The sequence below is a fragment of the Puma concolor genome, chromosome C1 (genome assembly GCF_028749965.1).
Source record: "Puma concolor isolate L17-30 chromosome C1, mPumCon1.1.hap2, whole genome shotgun sequence".
Classification (NCBI taxonomy): domain Eukaryota; kingdom Metazoa; phylum Chordata; class Mammalia; order Carnivora; family Felidae; genus Puma; species Puma concolor.
In genome coordinates, this window is record NC_141674.1 from 211,954,586 (window position 1) to 211,974,467 (window position 19,882).

The 19,882-nt window shown below is 38.6% G+C and overlaps 1 protein-coding gene across 10 annotated transcripts in view; it reads left to right on the forward strand.

Annotated features, from left to right (window-relative positions):
- The window catches only part of AGFG1 (ArfGAP with FG repeats 1), a 73,129-nt gene that overhangs the window by 24,692 nt on the left and 28,555 nt on the right, over positions 1 to 19,882 (forward strand). For all 10 annotated transcript variants that reach the window (XM_086719816.1, XM_086719817.1, XM_086719819.1 and 7 more), the window contains exon 3: positions 19,212 to 19,327. In XM_086719816.1, coding sequence (XP_086575942.1) covers positions 19,212 to 19,327 — 116 coding nt within the window. The remainder of the gene's footprint in view (positions 1 to 19,211; positions 19,328 to 19,882) is intronic.

Consider the following 19,882-nt stretch of genomic DNA (forward strand, 5'->3'; position numbering starts at 1 on the left):
TCTTTTTCTTGCTGCATTTCCAGCAGAAATGTTTAAACTGTAGTGATCTCTGTTTTGTTTTCCATATATGCTGTCCGTATTCCAGTTTTCTTGCCATTTTGCTCATGATGTTGTATTTATTGTGAATCTTTTTTTAAGATTCACATTTTTACTCCCCTATCAAATTTTTACTCTCCTATGAAGTTTTCCAGGAGTATTGGAGCTGACAGGGACTATATAAACCCCCCACTCATACTTCAAAAAAATTTTATATTTATATTTAATTTATATTTATGTGTGTGCATATGTGTATATATATGTGTATATGTACATATATATACACACACACACCATGGCATTCACTCTAAGATATTGCACTATATATATATATATATTTTTTTTTTTCATAGTTTCTTCTGTATTGGTTTTACTATCCTCAAAACATTGTAGACATTTCTATATCGTATCTTACATACTTTTTCATTACACTTATAGCGGTGAGAGTGTACAAGAATATATATCCAAGGGAGTTTGAGACTTTGGATCCATGTGAATTTCATCCAAATTACTTTTAGTAGTTGTTAAAATTTTTTCTTATTTATTTATTTATTTATTTATTTATTTATTTATTTATTTATTGTGTGTGTGTGTGTGTGTGTGTGTGTGTGTGTGTGTGAGAGAGAGAGAGAGAGAGAGAGAGAGAGAGAGAGAGAACTCTCCAGAGATTCTGACTGTGAATGTATGGTAAGTATGGTGAGGTGAAGAGGTGTCTGTTTGCATTTTTAGCCAGAACCCCATTGTGATTCTGAAGCTGAGGGCTACAGGCTACCATTTTAGAAAACCACTATAGCAGCTAAAGGCTCCAGACTAAGACTCAGAATAATTTGTGGTCTTGTCACTTTGGGCAAACTACTTTTTCCTGAGTTTCATTTTCCTTTGTAATCTGTGAGAAGTACCTGTCTTGTGCCTTTGATGTGAACATATTGTAGCATGGTCTTTTTGAATGGTGACTGAAAACCCAGATTATTGTAAAGGAGCTAGGTGCTAATTTGTAACGAATGCTCTGAGCGTTTAACTTTTTCTTTTGCACTGGTATCTTAGGTCACGTTGTTTACTTCCTTCTAGCTTATTTGCCTCAGCCATTGTAGCTTCCTCTCACCTCTCAGCTATTTTGTTTCTTTTTTCCTGTTAGTGAGTTACCATTTTAAAAACTTACTTGGATCTAATTGAAAGTAGAAATTGTCAGTCTTTTTTGTTCCTTTTAAAACTTCTTCTTATGGAGATATTCATATATCTATACAAGCACATGGAATAATATAACAAACTTCCACCCATTCATGGTCTTCTTGTCCCTTCTTTATACATATCTATATAGATATTTTAAGTGTATTTATTTTGAGAGAGACATTGTGAGTGTGGGAGGTGGAGAGAGAGGGAGAGAAAGAGAGAGAGAATCCCAAGCAGGCTCCACACTGTCCATGCAAAGCCCAGTGTGGAGCTCAAACCCACAAAGCCATGAGATCATGACCTGAGCCAAAACCAAGAGTCGAACGCTTAACCAACTGAGCCATCCAGGCACTACCCCCACTTTATTTTTTGAAGCACATCTTAAGACATATAATTTTATCTGTAAATTCGTCAACTAATGTTATCTCTGAAAAACAAGGGCTTTAAAAAATACATAATCGCAATACAATTTTCATGTCCATAAAAATTAGTAATCTAGTTAGCAATGTTCAGTTTTCTTTCATTTCCTAAGTTTCATTTCTTTTCCTTAATGGTTTGCTTGAATCAAGATGCAAGTAAGCTCCACTTACTTGCTGTGAGTGGTTAATATGGGTTTTGAAACTGTACCTGCTGATAAACGGTCAGAAGCTAGATGATCACAGTCTTACCAGGCAACTTCTTGGACTGTATCGCTTGGATTGTGGGATAGAGCCAGGTTTGCATCAGGAGAGTTGCGGCTTCAAATCATTGGGGCTGGATGCCCTGTAATCCGGGGTAAGTCCTGGCCATCTTAAGTCTCTGGGAAGCCTAACAGCTCAGATGACTTTAGACCTAGCAGTCAAACATGCTGCACAAGTGCCCTGTGGTGCACATCTGAGTTCTAGTCCTCCACCTGTGTCTCTTGTGCTTCAGCATCAGCTGCTACTCAGGCTCCTCACGATTGATGTTGAGTCTTAACCAGAGCAGGAAGTCTGCTTGGCTTCTAGGACAGCACCTGGCATTCATCTTGGCAACAGAGGATGCCATCTGGTTGTGGGGTGCTTTATGAACTGGTAAGAAGAAAGTTGAAACAGGCTCTGGGCCCATAGATTTTTGAGGAATTGGTGATGACATCGAAGAGTTCTTGGTTCTGTTTCCGGAAATTAAAGTCATCCTGCACAGGCAGTATCAGCTTTGGGTAGGAGTAAGCAAAGGCCACACCCAGCAAGAACTTCTTACAGATTTAGATGATGTCTTGTCGGTCTTCTGCTGGACCATGGGCTCCACCAGCTCCCCAAGGAAAACCTCATACCAGTCTGTGATTCTGGGATCTTTGCAAGGATGGGGTGGTGGTGAGCAGTTACCTTCTGTTGCAGCTGCTGCTGTAGGTCTCACTGCAGGCAAGGGGGGTCTCTGGTAGTGTGAGTGGCTTGCAGGTTGACCTACATGCTGCACTGTCTCTCAGAACCCCTTTTCATGGATGCCCATGGCAGCATCGTCTCAAAGCCACGGCACAATGGCCAGATCTGCCTGTCTTCTGCCCCCTCCACCTCCCAACTTATTTATTTATGTATTTATGTATTTATGTATTTATGTATGTATGTATGTATGTATGTATGTATTTTTGAGAGAGAGAGACAGCGAGATAGAGTACGAGTGGGGGAGGAACAGAGAGAGAGGGAGACACAGAGTCCGAAGCGGGATCCAAGCTCTGAGCTGTCAGCATAGGGCCCAACGCGGGGCTTGAACTCACAGGCTGTGAGATCATGACCTGAGCCGAAGTCGGACGTTTAACCGACTGAGCCACCCAGGCGCCCCCCCAACTTTCTATTATGAAACATTCAAATACACATAAAAGTTGAAAAATAGTGCAGGTATGGTAAACATTGTGCTGTGTTTGCTTTCACACATGTCTGTGTATCCATCCATTAGTTAATTCCACTTAACGTTTCTTACGCTTCAAAGTAAGCCGCAAACATTAGTTCACATCACCCCTTAAATCCTCAGGAGATCATTAATTCGAATTCAGCATTTGTTAAAAATTAAAGTATAATTGACATAGACGGAAATGTAACAATCTTACCTTGGGAAGAGTTTTGATAAATGCATCCCCTTTGGTAACCCAAAGCTCTGCAAAGATAAAGCACATTGACATTTCTTCTTACTTAATGTCTCCCCCCTCCAGAGGCAACCACTGTTTTGATTTTTATTTGTATTTAATAAAGCGTGCTTTTTGCATAAGACTTCTTGTGAGAGTGATGCATGTGGATACATGTAGTTTGTTCCTTTTTTATTACCTAGGACTGTTCTATGAATATATCAGAATTTGTTCATTTTTCTTCATAAGACTGGTTTAGTGAGTATTTTCTTTCAGTCTGTGGCTTTCTCATTTATTTTCTTAGTGTTTTTTTTTTTTTTGACAAGCCAAAATTTGTCTTTTTTGATGAATTTTATCAGTTTTTAGTTTTATAGTTTCTTCTTTCTCGGCTCTAAAGAAATATCTGCCTACTGTCATCATCATAATCTCATTTTATTTTAGAAGCTTTGAAAGCTTTAGCTTTTACATCTACATCTACGATCAGTCTCAAATTAATTTTAGTGTATGGTGTGCTGGAGGTTGAGGTTCGTATTTTTCTGTGAATATATACAGTCGTTCCAGCTCCATTTGGTAAAAACACTTTCCTCAATGGATTACTTTGGAACCGTTGTCAAATACGAAATGACCGTGTAAGTACGAGTATGTTTCAGGCTCTTTGTTCAGTTTCATTCGTTCATTCATTGCCCTTTATGCCAGTAGCATACCGTCTTGAAGTCAGTCTTGAGGTCAGGGAGTGCAAGTCCTCCAATTTCCCTTCTCTTTGAAGATTCCTCTCCATATTGTATATCAGGAGTTGGCAAACTGTGTACCTGCTCCCTGCCCGCCCCCTTCACTCCCCGCGCCAGCCAGATTTGGCCTGTTGCCTGTTTTTAAAAGTCCCACTTGGTGATGTACTGTTGTTTGACATGGAGACCCCTTCCCCTGTTGGCAGCTTCTGCTACCAAGTGTTAGAATCTTATGTGGGAGTTGATGACTCAGTCATCTTTGGCCAGCTGCTTTAGTTGAGATGACTGGGCGCTTTAGAAGGACAGAAAGAGGAACACTGGGATCTGAGTGTCACTGGGGCAGAGAGTGAAAGTGATCACTGGTTATTAAGATTATCTGTTTCTTGTATCCGTTTTGATGAATTGTATTTTTCAAGGAATTTGCCTAAGTTGTCATATTTATTGACAAAGTTAATGAGAGCCTTCTTTTAAATGTGTTTAGTAGCTTCTATAATTTTGGTCTTTGTTTTTTCTTCTATTTACTCTGGGTTATTTGCTCTTTCTTTGCTTAAGATAGAACCTAAGATCACTAATTGGAGAGCTTTCTTTTCTAATCTTTTAAAGCAATAAATTTCTCTCTAACCTCTGTTTTAACTGCTTTGCACAAATTTTGGTATGTTGTATTTTATCATTCGGTTTAAAATGTTTTCTAGTTTCCCTTATGATTTCTTCTTTGATCCATGGATTATATAGAAATGATTAATTTCCACATATTTGGAGTTTTTCTAGATCTCTTACTGTATAATCAATTTCTAATTCTGTTTTTGTCAGTGAACATTCTCTATATGTTTTCTCAACCCTTTCTTATTTTTTGTGTCCTGTTTGATGTCCAGCACATGGTCTCTCTTGGTGAACATACTATGTGCACTTGAAAAGAATGTATTTCTGAAGTTATTGGGTATAGTGTCCTATAAATGTCAGTTATAGGTTGTGATTGATAGTGCTGTTCAGATCTTACAGGTCTGCTTTACTGATTTCGTGTAGGTAATTTATCAGTTAGAGCACTTAACAAATGATTGTGGATTTGTGTATTTTTCCCTGTTTTATTGTTTGCTTTATTTATTTTGAAACTTGGTAGGGGCCAATATTTATTATTACTATGTCCTCCTCATAAGGGTGACATTCTGTCATATACAGTCTCTCTCTCTCTCTCTCTCTCTCTCTCTCTGGTAATACTTTTTTCTTCTTTGAAAAGAGCATTATCTGATCTTTATATTGTTCTTGCTCTATGGCAATAGGCCATCTTGAAGCTCTTTTTTTTTCTAGATATAACTATGACGTACCCATGTGTGTTTTCTGAGCGTGTGCGTGTGTGTTTATCCTTCCTGGCGTTTGCTAAGCTTCATTAATCTGTGAATTTGTCTTCATCAAAATTATTTTAACATTTTGACCATTTTTTCTTTAGATACTTTTCCAGTTCTAGGATTTACATTTGATTCTTTTCTGTAATTGTTCCCTTTGCTGAGATTTCATAGTTTTATTCATCATAAGCTCTTGCACACGGGGATACAGGTTGCTTTAAATCATTATCTACCAATTCCAAAGTCTTTGTCACATCAGGTGTGTCACTGCTGATTGCTTTTTCTTTTGATTGTGGGTCACACTTTGCTGTTTCTGTGTATATCTAGTGATTTTGGATTATATCCAGAAGGCTGGAAATGGTGCATAGTAGAGCCTCTGGATTCTGTTTTGTTCCTCCCAAAAGTGTTGGTTTTGTTTGTTTCTTTTGTTTCCTTTTTACTGTAGCAAATTCTGCTTCTCATGGAAGATACCAGTTAAAATCTCCACTTAGTTCTTTTAGTCTTTAATTGAGTTGGTTTGGAGTCAGCCCCGCACATGCCTAGGTCAAGGGTGAGCCAGAGACCTGGGCAGAGTTTTGTGGCTCCTACTCTCTGATTCTCTCCTTCCTTGGATTTGCTGCTCACTTTCCAGTTTTTGTAGTTGCTGCAACTACTCTGATTGTTATTGACCTTGTCTTTAAAAAAAAAAACAGCAAATGCTTAATTTCCTTTCCAACATTCTGTTTGCTTTGGTTGTTCCCTAGTGTCTTCTGGTAGTTTTTATAATGTACATAGAGATTATAGTTATCTGTTGGAGAGTTGGGTTTTAATGTGAGCTATTCTGACATTACTAGAAGTGGTACCTGCTTTGCTTGCCTGTTAAATCTTTGTTTTCTAGGAATTTCCCCTCCGGTTGTTTACTCAGGTTCTCTCTCTCTTCCTCTTTCCACCTCCCCTGCCCTCCCCCACTCCCCTTTTCTCCCTTCTCCGGCCCAGTCATTTGTTCAGTAGTTTCCCACTGTTTGGATTTTGCTGATTCGATCCGTATAGTAGTGTCGGTGTTCCTCAGTCATCATAGTTACCAGTAAATTGGTAGTTGGATCTAGTAGCTTCTTAAGATTCGTGTTTAGTTTGGAAAAAGAGGAAGACCTGGTGTTTCACGGGTTGGGTGTTGTGTTCTTTCATGGAGAGATATTTTGGTGGCACGGTTATGTTAGGGGCTGTTCTTGTAGTTCTCTGTTCCTATATCCATTAATTTGGGGTTGTAAAGTGGTGATTTTTAACTAAGTGATTTTCCAGGTGCACTCTGGGGATCTACTGGAGATCCTGGAGACCTTTTCAGGGATTCTGTAAAATCAGACATTTTTAATAGTAGTTTGAAGACTTGACTGGCTATTTTTACTTTGATTCTCATGAGCGTATGGTGGAGTTTTTCAGAAGTTACATAACATAAAAATGCAGAGGCAGATGAGAAATCAGTTATCTCCTATTTAATCAGGTATTCATGAAATTTGCAAAGATGTAAAACTTTTTCACTAATATTTTTGGTTTTAGAAAATACAGCTATTTTAATAAAATTTACATTAATGTGCAGTACTTTTATCATTCTTTTTTAAGTACATTAAAACTAGTCATGAATATCAGGTATATAGTGTACATAAAGCTATATGTGGTTCTCAATATTTAACTGTTTTCAAAATGAGTTCCAAAACATCTTCCAACAATGACCAGTTACATGTGGTTTTTTTTTTTTTAAATATTATGAAATTATTTGATGTGTTTCAGTCCGTTGTAGTTATTCTTATTGGTGGTCAAATTGTTCCCTTTGGACATTGAGATAATCTGTTTTGGAAACCTACTTAAAACTCCCCTCTTCTGCACATCTCATTTTTCCTGACAAGAGCTTTACCTGAATATTCCTTTTCCTTTTTTCTTTTTTTCTTTTCTTTTTGATTAACCTGTGGGCCACCCATGTACTCACAAATGTTCAAAGAAAACGAAATGTTTTTTTCTTTTCCTCATGATTACTTCACATAGACTGTGGTATGGATCAGGTTTACTTCCGAGGCTTGTTCTGCACTTGGGCCGCTTAGTCTCTCTGTTCCTCAGCCAGAGGCTACATTCCCAGCCTCAGTCAGCTGCCTGGCAAATGCAGGCTTTGAGTCACCAGGGCCACCAGACAATCGAGTGTCAGTACAAATCCATTACTATCATTAAGCTTTCGGTTGAGTGAAACACGAGTAGTGTTCCTGTTAGAGGTGATTCACTGGTATTGGTGCTATCCTTAAGCCATCAATAATCCACAAACAGTTCTTATTGCATATTGTGACGAGTAAATACAGTTGTACTTCATATTCAGTTCTGAAGGAAATGTGATTAGGTCACCTTTCCCATTCTGCTCTCTTGCTCAGTACCTTGTTTGTTCTTGTTAATATTCTAGAAAATGTCAAAATTGAAAACTTACTCTGTAGAGAGAAAGAAACGTAAACCTTTGGTTAATCTTTCCTTTTTGGCAGGCTTGCTTATAATATTCATAACTGTCTTTGGGAATGAGAACGCTGTGCTTTAAGATTTATGAAGGCTTCACAATTTAAGTGTAGAACAATTGGAACCAAGACACTGGTAGGAGTTTTCTACTCCTTTTTAGATAATGATTCTAAAACAAAGAAGTAAAATTATCTGGGAAGAATTTGTAAACCAAAGAGTAATAAATAGGATTGGCTCCACTTAGACACTAAAAATATATCTCTGTGTTTATAGGCAATAATTTGCAATATAAACTTGGAGTAATTAGAAACTAGAGCAGTCCGAAACAGTCCGAAACTAGAATAGGCACAGATCTACAGACTAGATCCTTAGACGTGCTATAATCTTTATCTATATTAAGTGTATAAAGTTACTATAAAGTAAACACATTTTAGCAGTTAAGTATGGAAGGAATTGGTTATTCAGTAAATGGAAAGTCTGAGTGTTAACTGATGTGGTAGACCAAAATTAATTTCAGAAGTATTTTAGGCTTAAAATTTTAAAGCACAAAGAAAGCAGCAAAAATATAGAAAATGTCTCATAGGATCTCCCTCCAAGATACTTAATCCCAAAGGGAAAAATAGTGACTTTAGTATGAAGAAATCTGGCACATGTCAGTTAACATCACCTAGGAATGGGACTGATTGACATCATGTGTCTCCTGATACAATTCACGGAAAAGGATACAACATCACTTAGGTTGTATTCCTTGCCAAAATGTATAACATAAGTTTAGTCATGAGAAAACCTAAATAAAGGAGCGTACTACAAAATAATTGGCCTATACTCTTCAAAGATGTCAAGGTCATGAAAGACAAAGACGCTTGTAGGAAGTGTTCCAGATTAAAAGCAACAGGACAGTTCAGATTCTCTACCCGGTGAACCTTTTTTCTTTTTGTTCTAAAGGACACTATTAAGATAATTGGCTAGTCTGTGGATCAGAGAATAATAAAATGTAAATTTCCTGATTTAGATAGTTTTGCTTACATTTATACAAAAGAATGTCTTTGTTTATAGGAGGTAGACATTAGGAAGAGAAGGTTCTAAACCATTTAAAGCTTAGAAAAAATTTTATCTAAAGAGCATGATAAAGTAAATGTTAACATTAGAGACTGGGTAAAGGGTATATGGGAGTTCTTTTTTACTATACTTGCAACTTTGCTGTAAAACAAATTATTTTATAACTAAAAAACAAACTAAATTGTAGTGTTTAAGGATGTAAGCTTGAGGGTAGGTAATAAAAAAACATAAGTGATTACTGTAAAATTTAATAGAAAATATAGCTGACTACTTAACATTTGAATGTGTAAGGACTTTATATGCTAAAAGCAATGGAAAACCACAAAGTAAATATTGATAAATTTAACTGTCTAAAACTGGGAAGCTTATTAAAGGCAGCATACAAAATTGAAAGAACAATTGTTTTGTTACCCATACAGGGTAACTTACATAGTCATACTAGTTTGAGAAAGGAGGACAATTGATAATCTTACTTGAAACCAATGTGACTTCACTAATATAATAAATTTTATATTTATAAAGCTTTTTATAATTTGCAAAGCATATTCATGAATAACGTGTGTTTAGGTTTGGGGAGTGCTTACCAAAGTTTTCATGCTTTGCTGAAGGAACAAAGGGGGAAGACTCCCTCCCTGCCTTGGAAAAACCACAAAATAAAGACAGAAAACACATAGCTTATTGGACCAGGAATGGACAGCTAACCCTGGGGGCCAGTGACTAATCTGATCCTCCCTCTTATAAGAAACTGAATTAAGGTTCACCGAGGCTAGATTCAAATGATGAATCACTTAAACCAAGAAGACAGGATGTACTTGGGCCATGTGCAGTCTTAACAAGTTAAACAGAAAAAAAAAAAAAGTGTACTAAGATAAGCAAGAGCAGGGATTTAGACATAGTCTGAGAAGCAAAAGTGATCAACTGTGTGTTTGGGGGGGTGGGGAGGAGAGGGGCTTAGGAAGCAGATTCTCAGACTACCTAGGTCCCAAATGGCTTTTTCTGTTTGCAGCTCAGTTTCCCCTAAAGTTTTTGTTTTCTTGGTGTTGCTGTATGCTTCCTTGTTTTATCTGAACGAGCATGGCTGGGTTTTTGTTCTTGGCAACCTCTCTGGAACACGATTTGATGTTAGAGATGTTAAGTGAAATCAGGCATGGGAGTGTGCTGTGCATTGCGTATACTGCCCTTTACTAAGTTGCACGGTAAGTTTCTGAATTACAGCTACTGGTCTCCTGCACAAACTGCAGATTCTTGCAAGTAGGTTTTACTGCTCTTACCACTGCATTTAATTTCTCTCTAGTGTTTGAGTATTTGCTGCTTTTATCTCTTCTATTTGTTTGTACTTGTCAGTTATGTAGAAAACAAGTGTCAAATACATTAATCCTTACCTGAAACTTAACTCTGGTACTTTTTCTCCTTTATTCACTAGTGAATGGGTCCATAGAATAAACTGGCCCTTACATAGCCCTCATTCTTGGAAAGTACTTCCTCCAGGGAAAGGCTTCTTTCCTGTTAGTTTCATCTCTGTTACTCCCCATACACATTATAAAACCTGCCTCAAAAGCAGGCTTTTATTTATTATCCTGTTTAAATCGTTATTACTTTTGGGTGCTGGGATGGTATCATAGAACGTCCATGGTTGCAGTTAAAGTCAGGGGTTGGCAGACCTTTTTGGTAAAGGGTCAGATAGTAAATGTTAGGTTCTGTGGACTGTACTGTCCTTGTTGTAACTACCCAACAAAGCAGCATAGACAGTAGGTAAACGAGTGGGCGGGACTGTGTCCCAGTGAAACTTCAGCTGCTAACACACACCAAAGGCCAGGTTTTAGCTTGTGAGGTGTGTTTTGCTAACAACCTCTGGTCTAGACAGAATGTGAGAATTCGCATCAGTGAATTTATTACTTCTGCATAAATAAGTTAGTATGCTAAGTGTTCTAGGTCAGCCTGTATATTTCAGATGGAACTAAGGGAAAAAAGAATTTCTTAAGTACCTATATTTCAACACTGTTAAGAAGTTGCTTTCGTTCATGTGCTAGGTTATTTTTTTAGTGTCTGCTATGTGTCAGGCTCCGAGAATACAAATAGTGGTGAATCAGAGAAGGTTCCTGCCTCGTGAGTTTTACATTTAGAAGCTGTGAGATAAAGGGCATGAAAATACTATGTTGCAGTAATGTACAGGTGAGGTTTGGTGTGGGAGATGTTGCCCCCCACCATGGGATTGGCTTTTGAGGGAAGACTTTCTGAGGAGGCCTGTGTGGCCTGGAAAGAGTATTGATATGATAGTAAAGGAGTCTGGAGAGGTAATCAGGGGTTGGCTCATTTGGGGCCTGAATAGGTGAAGGATTTGATTTTTATGTTAAGGAAGCCATTATAAGGTAGTTTATGCTTAGATTAAAAACAAAACCCCTAAGATTAAATAAATTGGATTTGATGGAAGTCTTGCTCCCTCATGTATCCATTTATATGTCTGGTTCACAAAGGCTCTGGTGCCTTACTGATGTGCACATAAAGCTTGTGTGTGCCCGTTTTCAGTGAATCAGTTGCATAGGTTCTAATTCTTGCACATTTTTTAAAACCAAATTTTAAGATGGACTATAACATACAGTCTGAAAAAGATACATACATGGAGAACTGTTTCTCTTGCATAAGGTGTATGGATAGTGTCTTTTTTTCCCTAAGCATTATTGATACACATCCTTCAGATAGGCTGTAACTGGGAAATACCGATCAGTCTAGAAATATGAGCACAGTCATGCTAATGGAGGCTGGATGAATGTAGGAAATGCTAATAATGTACTTTTCAGTATTTAACTTGGGTCATGACATATATTTGGGATATTTTTCTGGTTTTGGATGTTTAGGGCAAATTAAGGCAAAAACCTGATTGTTTTTTCTTTTAGCGCTAAATAATATGTTGCTGTTACATGGTATCTCTCTAGAGAGCTTTTAATTGTATTTCCTGTTCGTATTTTTTTCTGTGTAGTTTTTCTTTGTGCTTTCAAAGAGTGGATGTTTGTTACTTGTTCATGGATTTTTCAATTCTGAGGCCTCCAGTTATTTGTTTCTGTATTTTCTGGGCAGTACTAGCAAGTGCTGCAATTGTATCTTAGGGAGTCAGTAACCCTCCACGTCTCCACTAAGGAGTGAGGGCAAAATAGTCTGAAATCTGGCTGGATATATGTAGATGGATTTAATGAAAAAAGGTTCTTTAATTCCAGAGCATCTTTCTGTCGTTTCCTTCTTTTATTAACTTTATATATTTATTTTGAGAGAGAAGAGAGGCAGAAAGAGCGGGAAAGAGAGAAATCCCAAGCAGGCTCTAGGCTCGAACTCAGAAGCCATGAGATCATGACCTGAGCCAAAATCAAGAGTTGGATGCCCAGCTGACTGAGCCACCCAGGCACCCCTCCTTTTCTTATTTTTTATCTTTTTACCTAGAGGTTGCAAACAGAGTCCAGTCACAATGTTTACTCTTTATCCTTTTTATGAAAACAAGGGTTTGTCAGAATAAAGGTAAATTGCCACTCACACAAATTTCTGCTCTGTTTTGCTGTCCCTGAGAGGATTAGGAAGCTGTAATCTCTACCCTTATCTATTTTCCTTCTCAAGCCTGGTGCAGCACCGTTTCCTTATCCTTCCTTTTTTTATATGAGCGGTTGAGAATTAGTATGGATGTTTCCTATCTTTGGCGTCCGTAATTGAGTTTGTGAAATTGCTTGCACCACATGTATTTATTATCGTGATTTAGGTGCTGTGCTGGATGGCTTCCATCTGCCCTTCTAGCTCTGGTCTTTACCCTGCTCTGGCTCCAGGCTGCTCATTTGTCTGGATACACAGATGGGCTTTCTTGACTCTTGGCTTCCAGTTGGGTTTAGCTGATGGGGGAACATTGTCAAAGCAAGAAAGGAAGGAGGGAGAGGTTAAAATACTTACTTTCTTCTTCCATGTGGGAATTCTTGTCTCCTTTCTGCATCCTTCCATTGAAGGTCAGACTCCCATCAATTAGCCCTCTTCGTCTTAAGGTTACCTCTTCCTCTCCTCCTTCCCCTGCCAGTGGGTGGGGTTGAGCTGTTACGAATGAGGGGGAACCGTGTTCTCACGTGTGAGTTCCTTACAGCCTGCCTGTGCTTTGTAAATAGTCTATTAAACTTCCTTTCAAATTTTTTGAATTGAGCATGCCACCTGTTTTCTATGGCAACCCTGACTGATACTTAAAAGTATTTTAGATTATGTCAGTGGCTATTATGATTACAATTCTAAAATTTTTTTTTTCAACGTTTTTTATTTATTTTTGGGACAGAGAGAGACAGAGCATGAACGGGGGAGGGGCAGAGAGAGAGGGAGACACAGAATCGGAAACAGGCTCCAGGCTCCGAGCCATCAGCCCAGAGCCTGACGCGGGGCTCGAACTCACGGACCGCGAGATCGTGACCTGGCTGAAGTCGGACGCTTAACCGACTGCGCCACCCAGGCGCCCCTATGATTACAATTCTAAAGTGGATTAGCACTAGAATAAGGAAAAAACTATTCTGAAAATTTCACAGGCTTGTTCTTGTTGGCTGATGTGTAATTTTAAAATAAATAAATGATGGGGCGCCTGGGTGGCTCAGTTGGTTGAGCGTCCGACTTCAGTTCAGGTCATGATCTCACTGTTCGTGAGTTTGAGCCCCGCGTTGGGCTCTGTGCTGACAGCCCAGAGCCTGGACCCTGCTTCGGATTCTGTGTCTCCCTCTCTCTCTACCCCTCCCCTGCTCACACTCTGTCTCTTCTCTCTCTTTCTCAAAAATAAATATTAAAAAATTGTTTTAAAAAAATAATAAATGAAGTGTGTTTTTCAGCATTATTGGTATATTTATTGAACACTTAATGTGGCACAATCCATTATTTTAAGCAATGTGGGGAATTCAAAAGTAAATGAGACACATGTGCAGTAATTCAGATATGAGACAATTGGTAATGGTAAAGCCTCATGTAAGACATGCTATAGAAGTGCTATAGAAGTTTGGAGAAAGGAGTTGTGTGTTGTTTTTTTTTTTTTTTATCAAGACCACTTTGATTCTGTCTGCAGCAGGATAGAAGGGAGACCCATAGTTTCCTGTGTTCCTGAGGAGACCTACTTCCCAATGCTTGCTTACCTCATTATTCCATAACCCACCTCTGAGAGTAATAATAACTGGTACTAGTTAAAGTTCATTATGTACCCCTGTTCCGGAATGGAAACCGCCCCCCGCCTCCCCCCTACTAACTCCTTTAACCCTTCCACCATCCCTGTGAAGCAGGTTCCATTACTAAACAGAATTGGGATTCAAATTCAGGCTGTCTGGTTCCCCTTGTCCAGGCTCTGAACTACCCCAACCATCACATTATTCTATAATCAGAACTGATTATCCACCTCCCTAAAAGAGATTATCAAAACCAATTCCGTCATGAGTGCAGTTCTTTCAGATGATGGCTTTTAGGTATCATTCTTGCTCCTCAGTGGTGTTTCTGGTCCCCCAGCACCATGTTTCTCGTGCCAGTAGATTTTGTCACCTGCTGTGGCTTCTTATTGCAGTCATACCCCTCGTTCATTTTAGATTTTAGCCCCTTATGTAATGTCTTCTTTCTCCCAGTGTTAATCATTTCTTCTAGTCTCACTGTCCGCATAGATAATCCACATGATTATCATAATAATAGATAATTTGGCCTCCTCAATTCCTCGACCTCCTACCTCCAATAATCCTTCATCTTACTTTAGACTTTTTATTTATTGATAACTGAATCACCTCTCAGAGTTCAAGTTGAAGCATCCTGGTCTCTGGCCACCTCCACTTCTCTCTTCCCAGCTCATTCCCTCTTAATTTCTAAATCCCAGCAATTGTGGCACAGCCGTCAGGACTGCAGCCCACTGAGGCTAAACTTCTTGGCCATCATCCTCACCATATCTTTGTTTTTCTTACCTTAGATTTCACGGTCTGTTATAACCATTCCTTTTTAGCTTGTCGTATTTTACCTTGAAAGCCGTCACTCAACTACTTTGTACCTAAATAGCCAGATGAGGCTGGAGGCAAACACAACTATTAAGACTAATTTCACTTTACTACTCATCTCCATGAGTCCTCAGTGCTGCTTGCTGTGTTAGTAATTCACTCTCCCACTCTCCTTCAGCTTTGAAAAACTGTTCCTTTTCAGGTGATCCTGTTTATTATTTTACTAACGGAACAAAAGGAACAAAAAGAACTGTATACTTTTCTTTCAGCAAATCTAGAAACCTGAAAGAGCAATTTTAGTAGAATGGTTGAAACAGAAGCCAGCTTTTCAGGGATGAAAATATGAATCGGTCTCAAAGAGATGGACGTTGTGTTTTCCCGGATGTGTCCCTGGAACACTGTCTCTGTTAAATGAATCTTGCCCGATACCAGGATTAGTGATTTCATAATTTTGAGAAATAACCGGAAACCGTATGTAGTATATGTATGGAAAGAAAGTTTCCATTTGCTGGCCTAGATTTTACTAACGCACCAGTTTGCAAACTTTGACCAATTTCACAGTCCCCCAAAGGGTTTGCTGAAACACACATTGCTGGGCACCACCTCTTGAGGTTCTGATTTCGTAGATCTTGAGTGGGTCCTGAAAGTTTGCATTACAAGTTCTTAGGTCACCTTGTTGCTGCGGATCCAGGGACTTGGGAAATCCATTTTGAGAGCCGCTTGGCTTAGGTACAACTTAAGCTGACATGAGTGGCAGGTATGGCTAGGATCTTGAGCAATAATAGGAAATAGCTATTATGGGGTAACATAGTGAGAAGTAAGAACTAAAGATTTTTCCTGTCAGAGAGCAGGGACAGAACTGCAACAGTACAGAAGTTTGAGTGATACCCACTGGCTGCTGCTGTCAGATGCCTGTAAAGGCTACCGCCAAGCACTTCATCTTTGCTTCGCATTCCCATGATGAATGAGTGCCAAGACAGTAACTCAGGGATGTGTCTTCAGCCCATCTCCGTTTTGTTTGTATGTTTATTTGTTCACTGTTTGTTTTCAGTTAAAAAAAACTTACATATGGGTGGCTCAGTCGGTTGAGCGTCCGACTTGATTTTGGCTTGAGTCATGATCTTGTGATTTGTGAGTTCTGAGCCCCACTTCAGGCCCTGTGCTCACTGCACAGAGCCTGCTTGGGGTGTTCTCTCTCTCTCTCTCTCTCTCTCTCTCTCTCTCTCTCTCTCCTTTATCTGCCCCTGCTCTGTGCTTGCGTGCGCTCTCTTTCTCTCTCTCTCTCAAAATAAATGAACTTAAAAAAAAAAGTTGTATATGATAGTTCTTAGGAATTTTTAGCACGCAAAGACTAAATGTCATGAAGTGTCCTGAACTAATTGTGTCAGTTATGGTTAATAATTCTTTGGCTTTGGGCAAATAATTACCATGTCTCTTGTTTTCTCATTTGGGACTTTTTGAGAGAAAAGAACTAGAAACTTCCAATCCCCCCTTTATAAATGTAATTGCAAAGCCACAGAATCTTTCAAAATTAAATTTTCAGAGAATCATCAGTCAGGTTTCTAAGGAATGTGGTTCTTTTTAAGTTGCTAAATAGTCAGTGGGGAAACTGGCCCTGTACAGGGTTGACAGCATTTCTGGCAGTAAGTTGCATTACCATTTCTGGGTGTACTTCTTGGGCTTTGCCACTGTACTGCTTTGTGCCTTAGCCTAGGGCTCATGTGTGTCACCTATACTGCCTTAATGATGTTACAGTATCTGCACTGAGCCTGGAGTAGGAGGGAAAACAAGAAAACAAGAAAAATTGTTTTGAAGCATGATTGGGGTACGGAGAGAGGAAGAGGGCAAGTCCTTCTTCTGGTTCTTCTTTCTCTCTTTGCTATTTCAGTGAGCAGGTATGATTGAGAGGAATGCTGCTTTTTATTTATTCTCTGATTCCTCGAGTTTTGGGGGGCTTTTTGAAGCTGGATACTGTGTGCTTTTCACAGTGTCATAATTGGTTAATTTTTAAAATGATACAAGTTTGGAAGCTTGTGGACTGGTTTCTTATAGCTTTACTGAGGAATAATTAATTACAATAATTTGGATATATTCAGAGTGTACAATTTTGATGAGTTTTGACCTATGTGAAACCATCACTATAGTAATAAGACAGCATACATTTTCATTATCCCGAAGAATTTTTTTGTGCCCGTTTGTAATGTTTGCACTAATCTGCTTTCTGTCACTATAGATAAAGTTGTACTTGTAAAAGTTAAATGGGGGGGGGGGTCATATAGTATGTACTTTGGAGGGGAATCTGACTTCTCCACATGTAGTTGCTTGTATCAATAGTTTATTCCTTTTCATTGCTGAAGAGTATCCTATTTGGATATTCTAAAATTGATCCATTCAACCTGTTGATGAACCCATTTGGGTTGTTTTCACTTTGGAGTTATTATCAGTAAAGCTGCTGTGAACATTGGTGTACAAATCTGAGTGTAGACAGGTTTTTTCTTTTTGTTGGGTAAATAACTTAGAAGGCATGGCTGGGTTATATGGTAGGTGTATATTTAACTTTTAAGTAACTGTAAACTGTCTTCCAGAGTGATTGTACCTTTTTAACCTTCTTGAGAGTTCCGGTTGTTCCAAACACATGATATGGTCTGTCTTTTTATTTTGGGCCTTTTAGTGGTATCTGTGGGTGCCTGTGTAGTAGGTCTCGGTGCTGATACCGGGCTGCTGTGTATATCTTTCATGAGGTGTCTGTTCATCTTCCCTGCCCACTCTTACTGGTTTTTTTATAGTTGAGTTTTAAGAATTTTTAAATGTATTTTGGATTCAAGTTCCTTTAAGTTCCTATCACGTTAGATCACAAAATCTTAACGCATTTTGCAAATAATTTTTATCAGTTGGCTTCCCTTTTCATTTTTTCTTTTTAAGTCTTTTGAAGAGCAATAGTTTTGGGTTTTTTTTTTTAAGATTTTTAAGTAATCTCTACACGTGACACGGGACTCGAACTCACAACCCCAAGATCAAGAGTCATATGCTCTACTGACTGAGCCATTGAGGTGCCCTGAAGAGCAAGTTTTATTTTTATTTATTTATTTATTTATTTATTTATTTATTTTTTCAACGTTTATTTATTTTTGGGACAGAGAGAGACAGAGCATGAACGGGGGAGGGGCAGAGAGAGAGGGAGACACAGAATCGGAAACAGGCTCCAGGCTCTGAGCCATCAGCCCAGAGCCTGACGCGGGGCTCGAACTCACGGACCGCGAGATCGTGACCTGGCTGAAGTCGGTCGCTTAACCGACTGCGCCACCCAGGCGCCCCTATTTTTATTTATTTTAACTTATTTTTATTTTTTACTTTAGAGTGTGAGTGGGGTAGAGGGAGGGAGGGGGGAGGGAGGGGGAGAGAGAGAGAGAGAGAGAGGGAGAGGGAGAGAGAGAGAGCATATCTTAAGCATTAAGAATATCTAAGCACAGAGCCAGACTTGGGGCTTGATCCCAGGACCCTGGGATCATGGCCTGAGCCGAAATTGAGTTAGACACTCAACCGACTGAGCCACCCAGGCACCCCCAAGAAGAGTAGCTTTAAATTTTGAAGTCCATGTTATTAATTTTTTTCTTTATAGTTCTCTGCTCTTTGTGTTCTGTTTGAGTTCTGCATCATTTCATTTCTTTGATTTTTTTCTAAAATGTTAAATATCTTAGATTCTTATTTTTTAGCCATTAGTGGGAAAAAGCATGGACGGTACTTATAAAGCTAGAGTTGTATCTGCCTTGTGTTTTTGTTATTATTATTATTGTACTTTAAGCTCAAATTGTTTATGATTCTAGTACTTTTTATTTGTTTTTGTTGTTGTTGTTGTTGTTGTTGTTGTTGTAGATTTTTTTTTGTTTTTTTGAGTAACCTCTTTATCCAACATGGGGCTCAAACTCACAACCCCAAGATCAAGAGTCACATGCTCTACCAACTGAGCCAGTCAAAGCGCCCCTATTTTGGTTGATTTTTAAATTTGTCAAAGATCCATGAAATTGCTCCTGGTCTGATTCCTCTGTTTTATGGGGTGAGGGAACTGAGGTTTATCAAGGTAACACAACTTTGCTCATGGCTTACAGTTTAAGATCATTCCAAAACCAAAAAGGCCCAGATCCATTCAAATCCAATTTCCCTATGAGGTATTATTCTTTATGATGCTGTTGCTAAGATTTTACTGCATACTGGAATATATTAAAATAAATTTAGTTCATTCTTTGTGGTAATATTCTCATTGAAAGCAGTGGTATTAAGTAGGTTAGCTTTTTGAAAGAATCATAATTTTCCCTTAAAATTTCATTAAGTGGAGATGTTGAATTTAACACTTTTGTTTTTTTAATTCTTTCCAAAGGTCTGTAAACAGATTTGGCTAGGATTATTTGATGATAGATCTTCAGCAATTCCAGACTTCAGGGATCCACAAAAAGTGAAAGAGTTCCTACAAGAAAAGTATGAAAAGAAAAGATGGTGAGTGAATAGTTTGTATTTAGAACAAAGGCTCCCAAAAATCACATTAATTATGGGTAAGATTAATCTGACATAAGGAAGGAAGAAAGGATGGAAAGAAAGAGATAGTTATATAGGAAATAAGGAAATAGGTATGTAGGTAGATAGATACTCCTTATATTTGGGCATTTTATTGGATTTGGTTTCGAAAAGCCTTGACTCTACTTAAGTCATCTGTGCCCAGCAGCAGCCGGTTCCTCATTCCCAGGCCTCCTACCCTTTTTGGAAAGCGAAGGATCCTTCCTTCTAATCCTTCTCTAGCCCTGCTAGCTTCTCAAGACATTCTAGTTTCATATAGCCTCTTTTCTTAAAATCTTCATTTATTTTGCAAGTATTTATTTAGTATCTTTTATATACTAAGCAGTATGCTAAAGCTCTTGTGTAGTAATCCATCCACATAATTGCATTTTGTGGTAGGTCTTTGCCCAAAATAGCCTCACTTCTCACCCAAGAAATGATTTTACTCCCTGGTTAAGAAGAGAGCGTTTATGCTCCCCTAATTAAATCCATCAGATG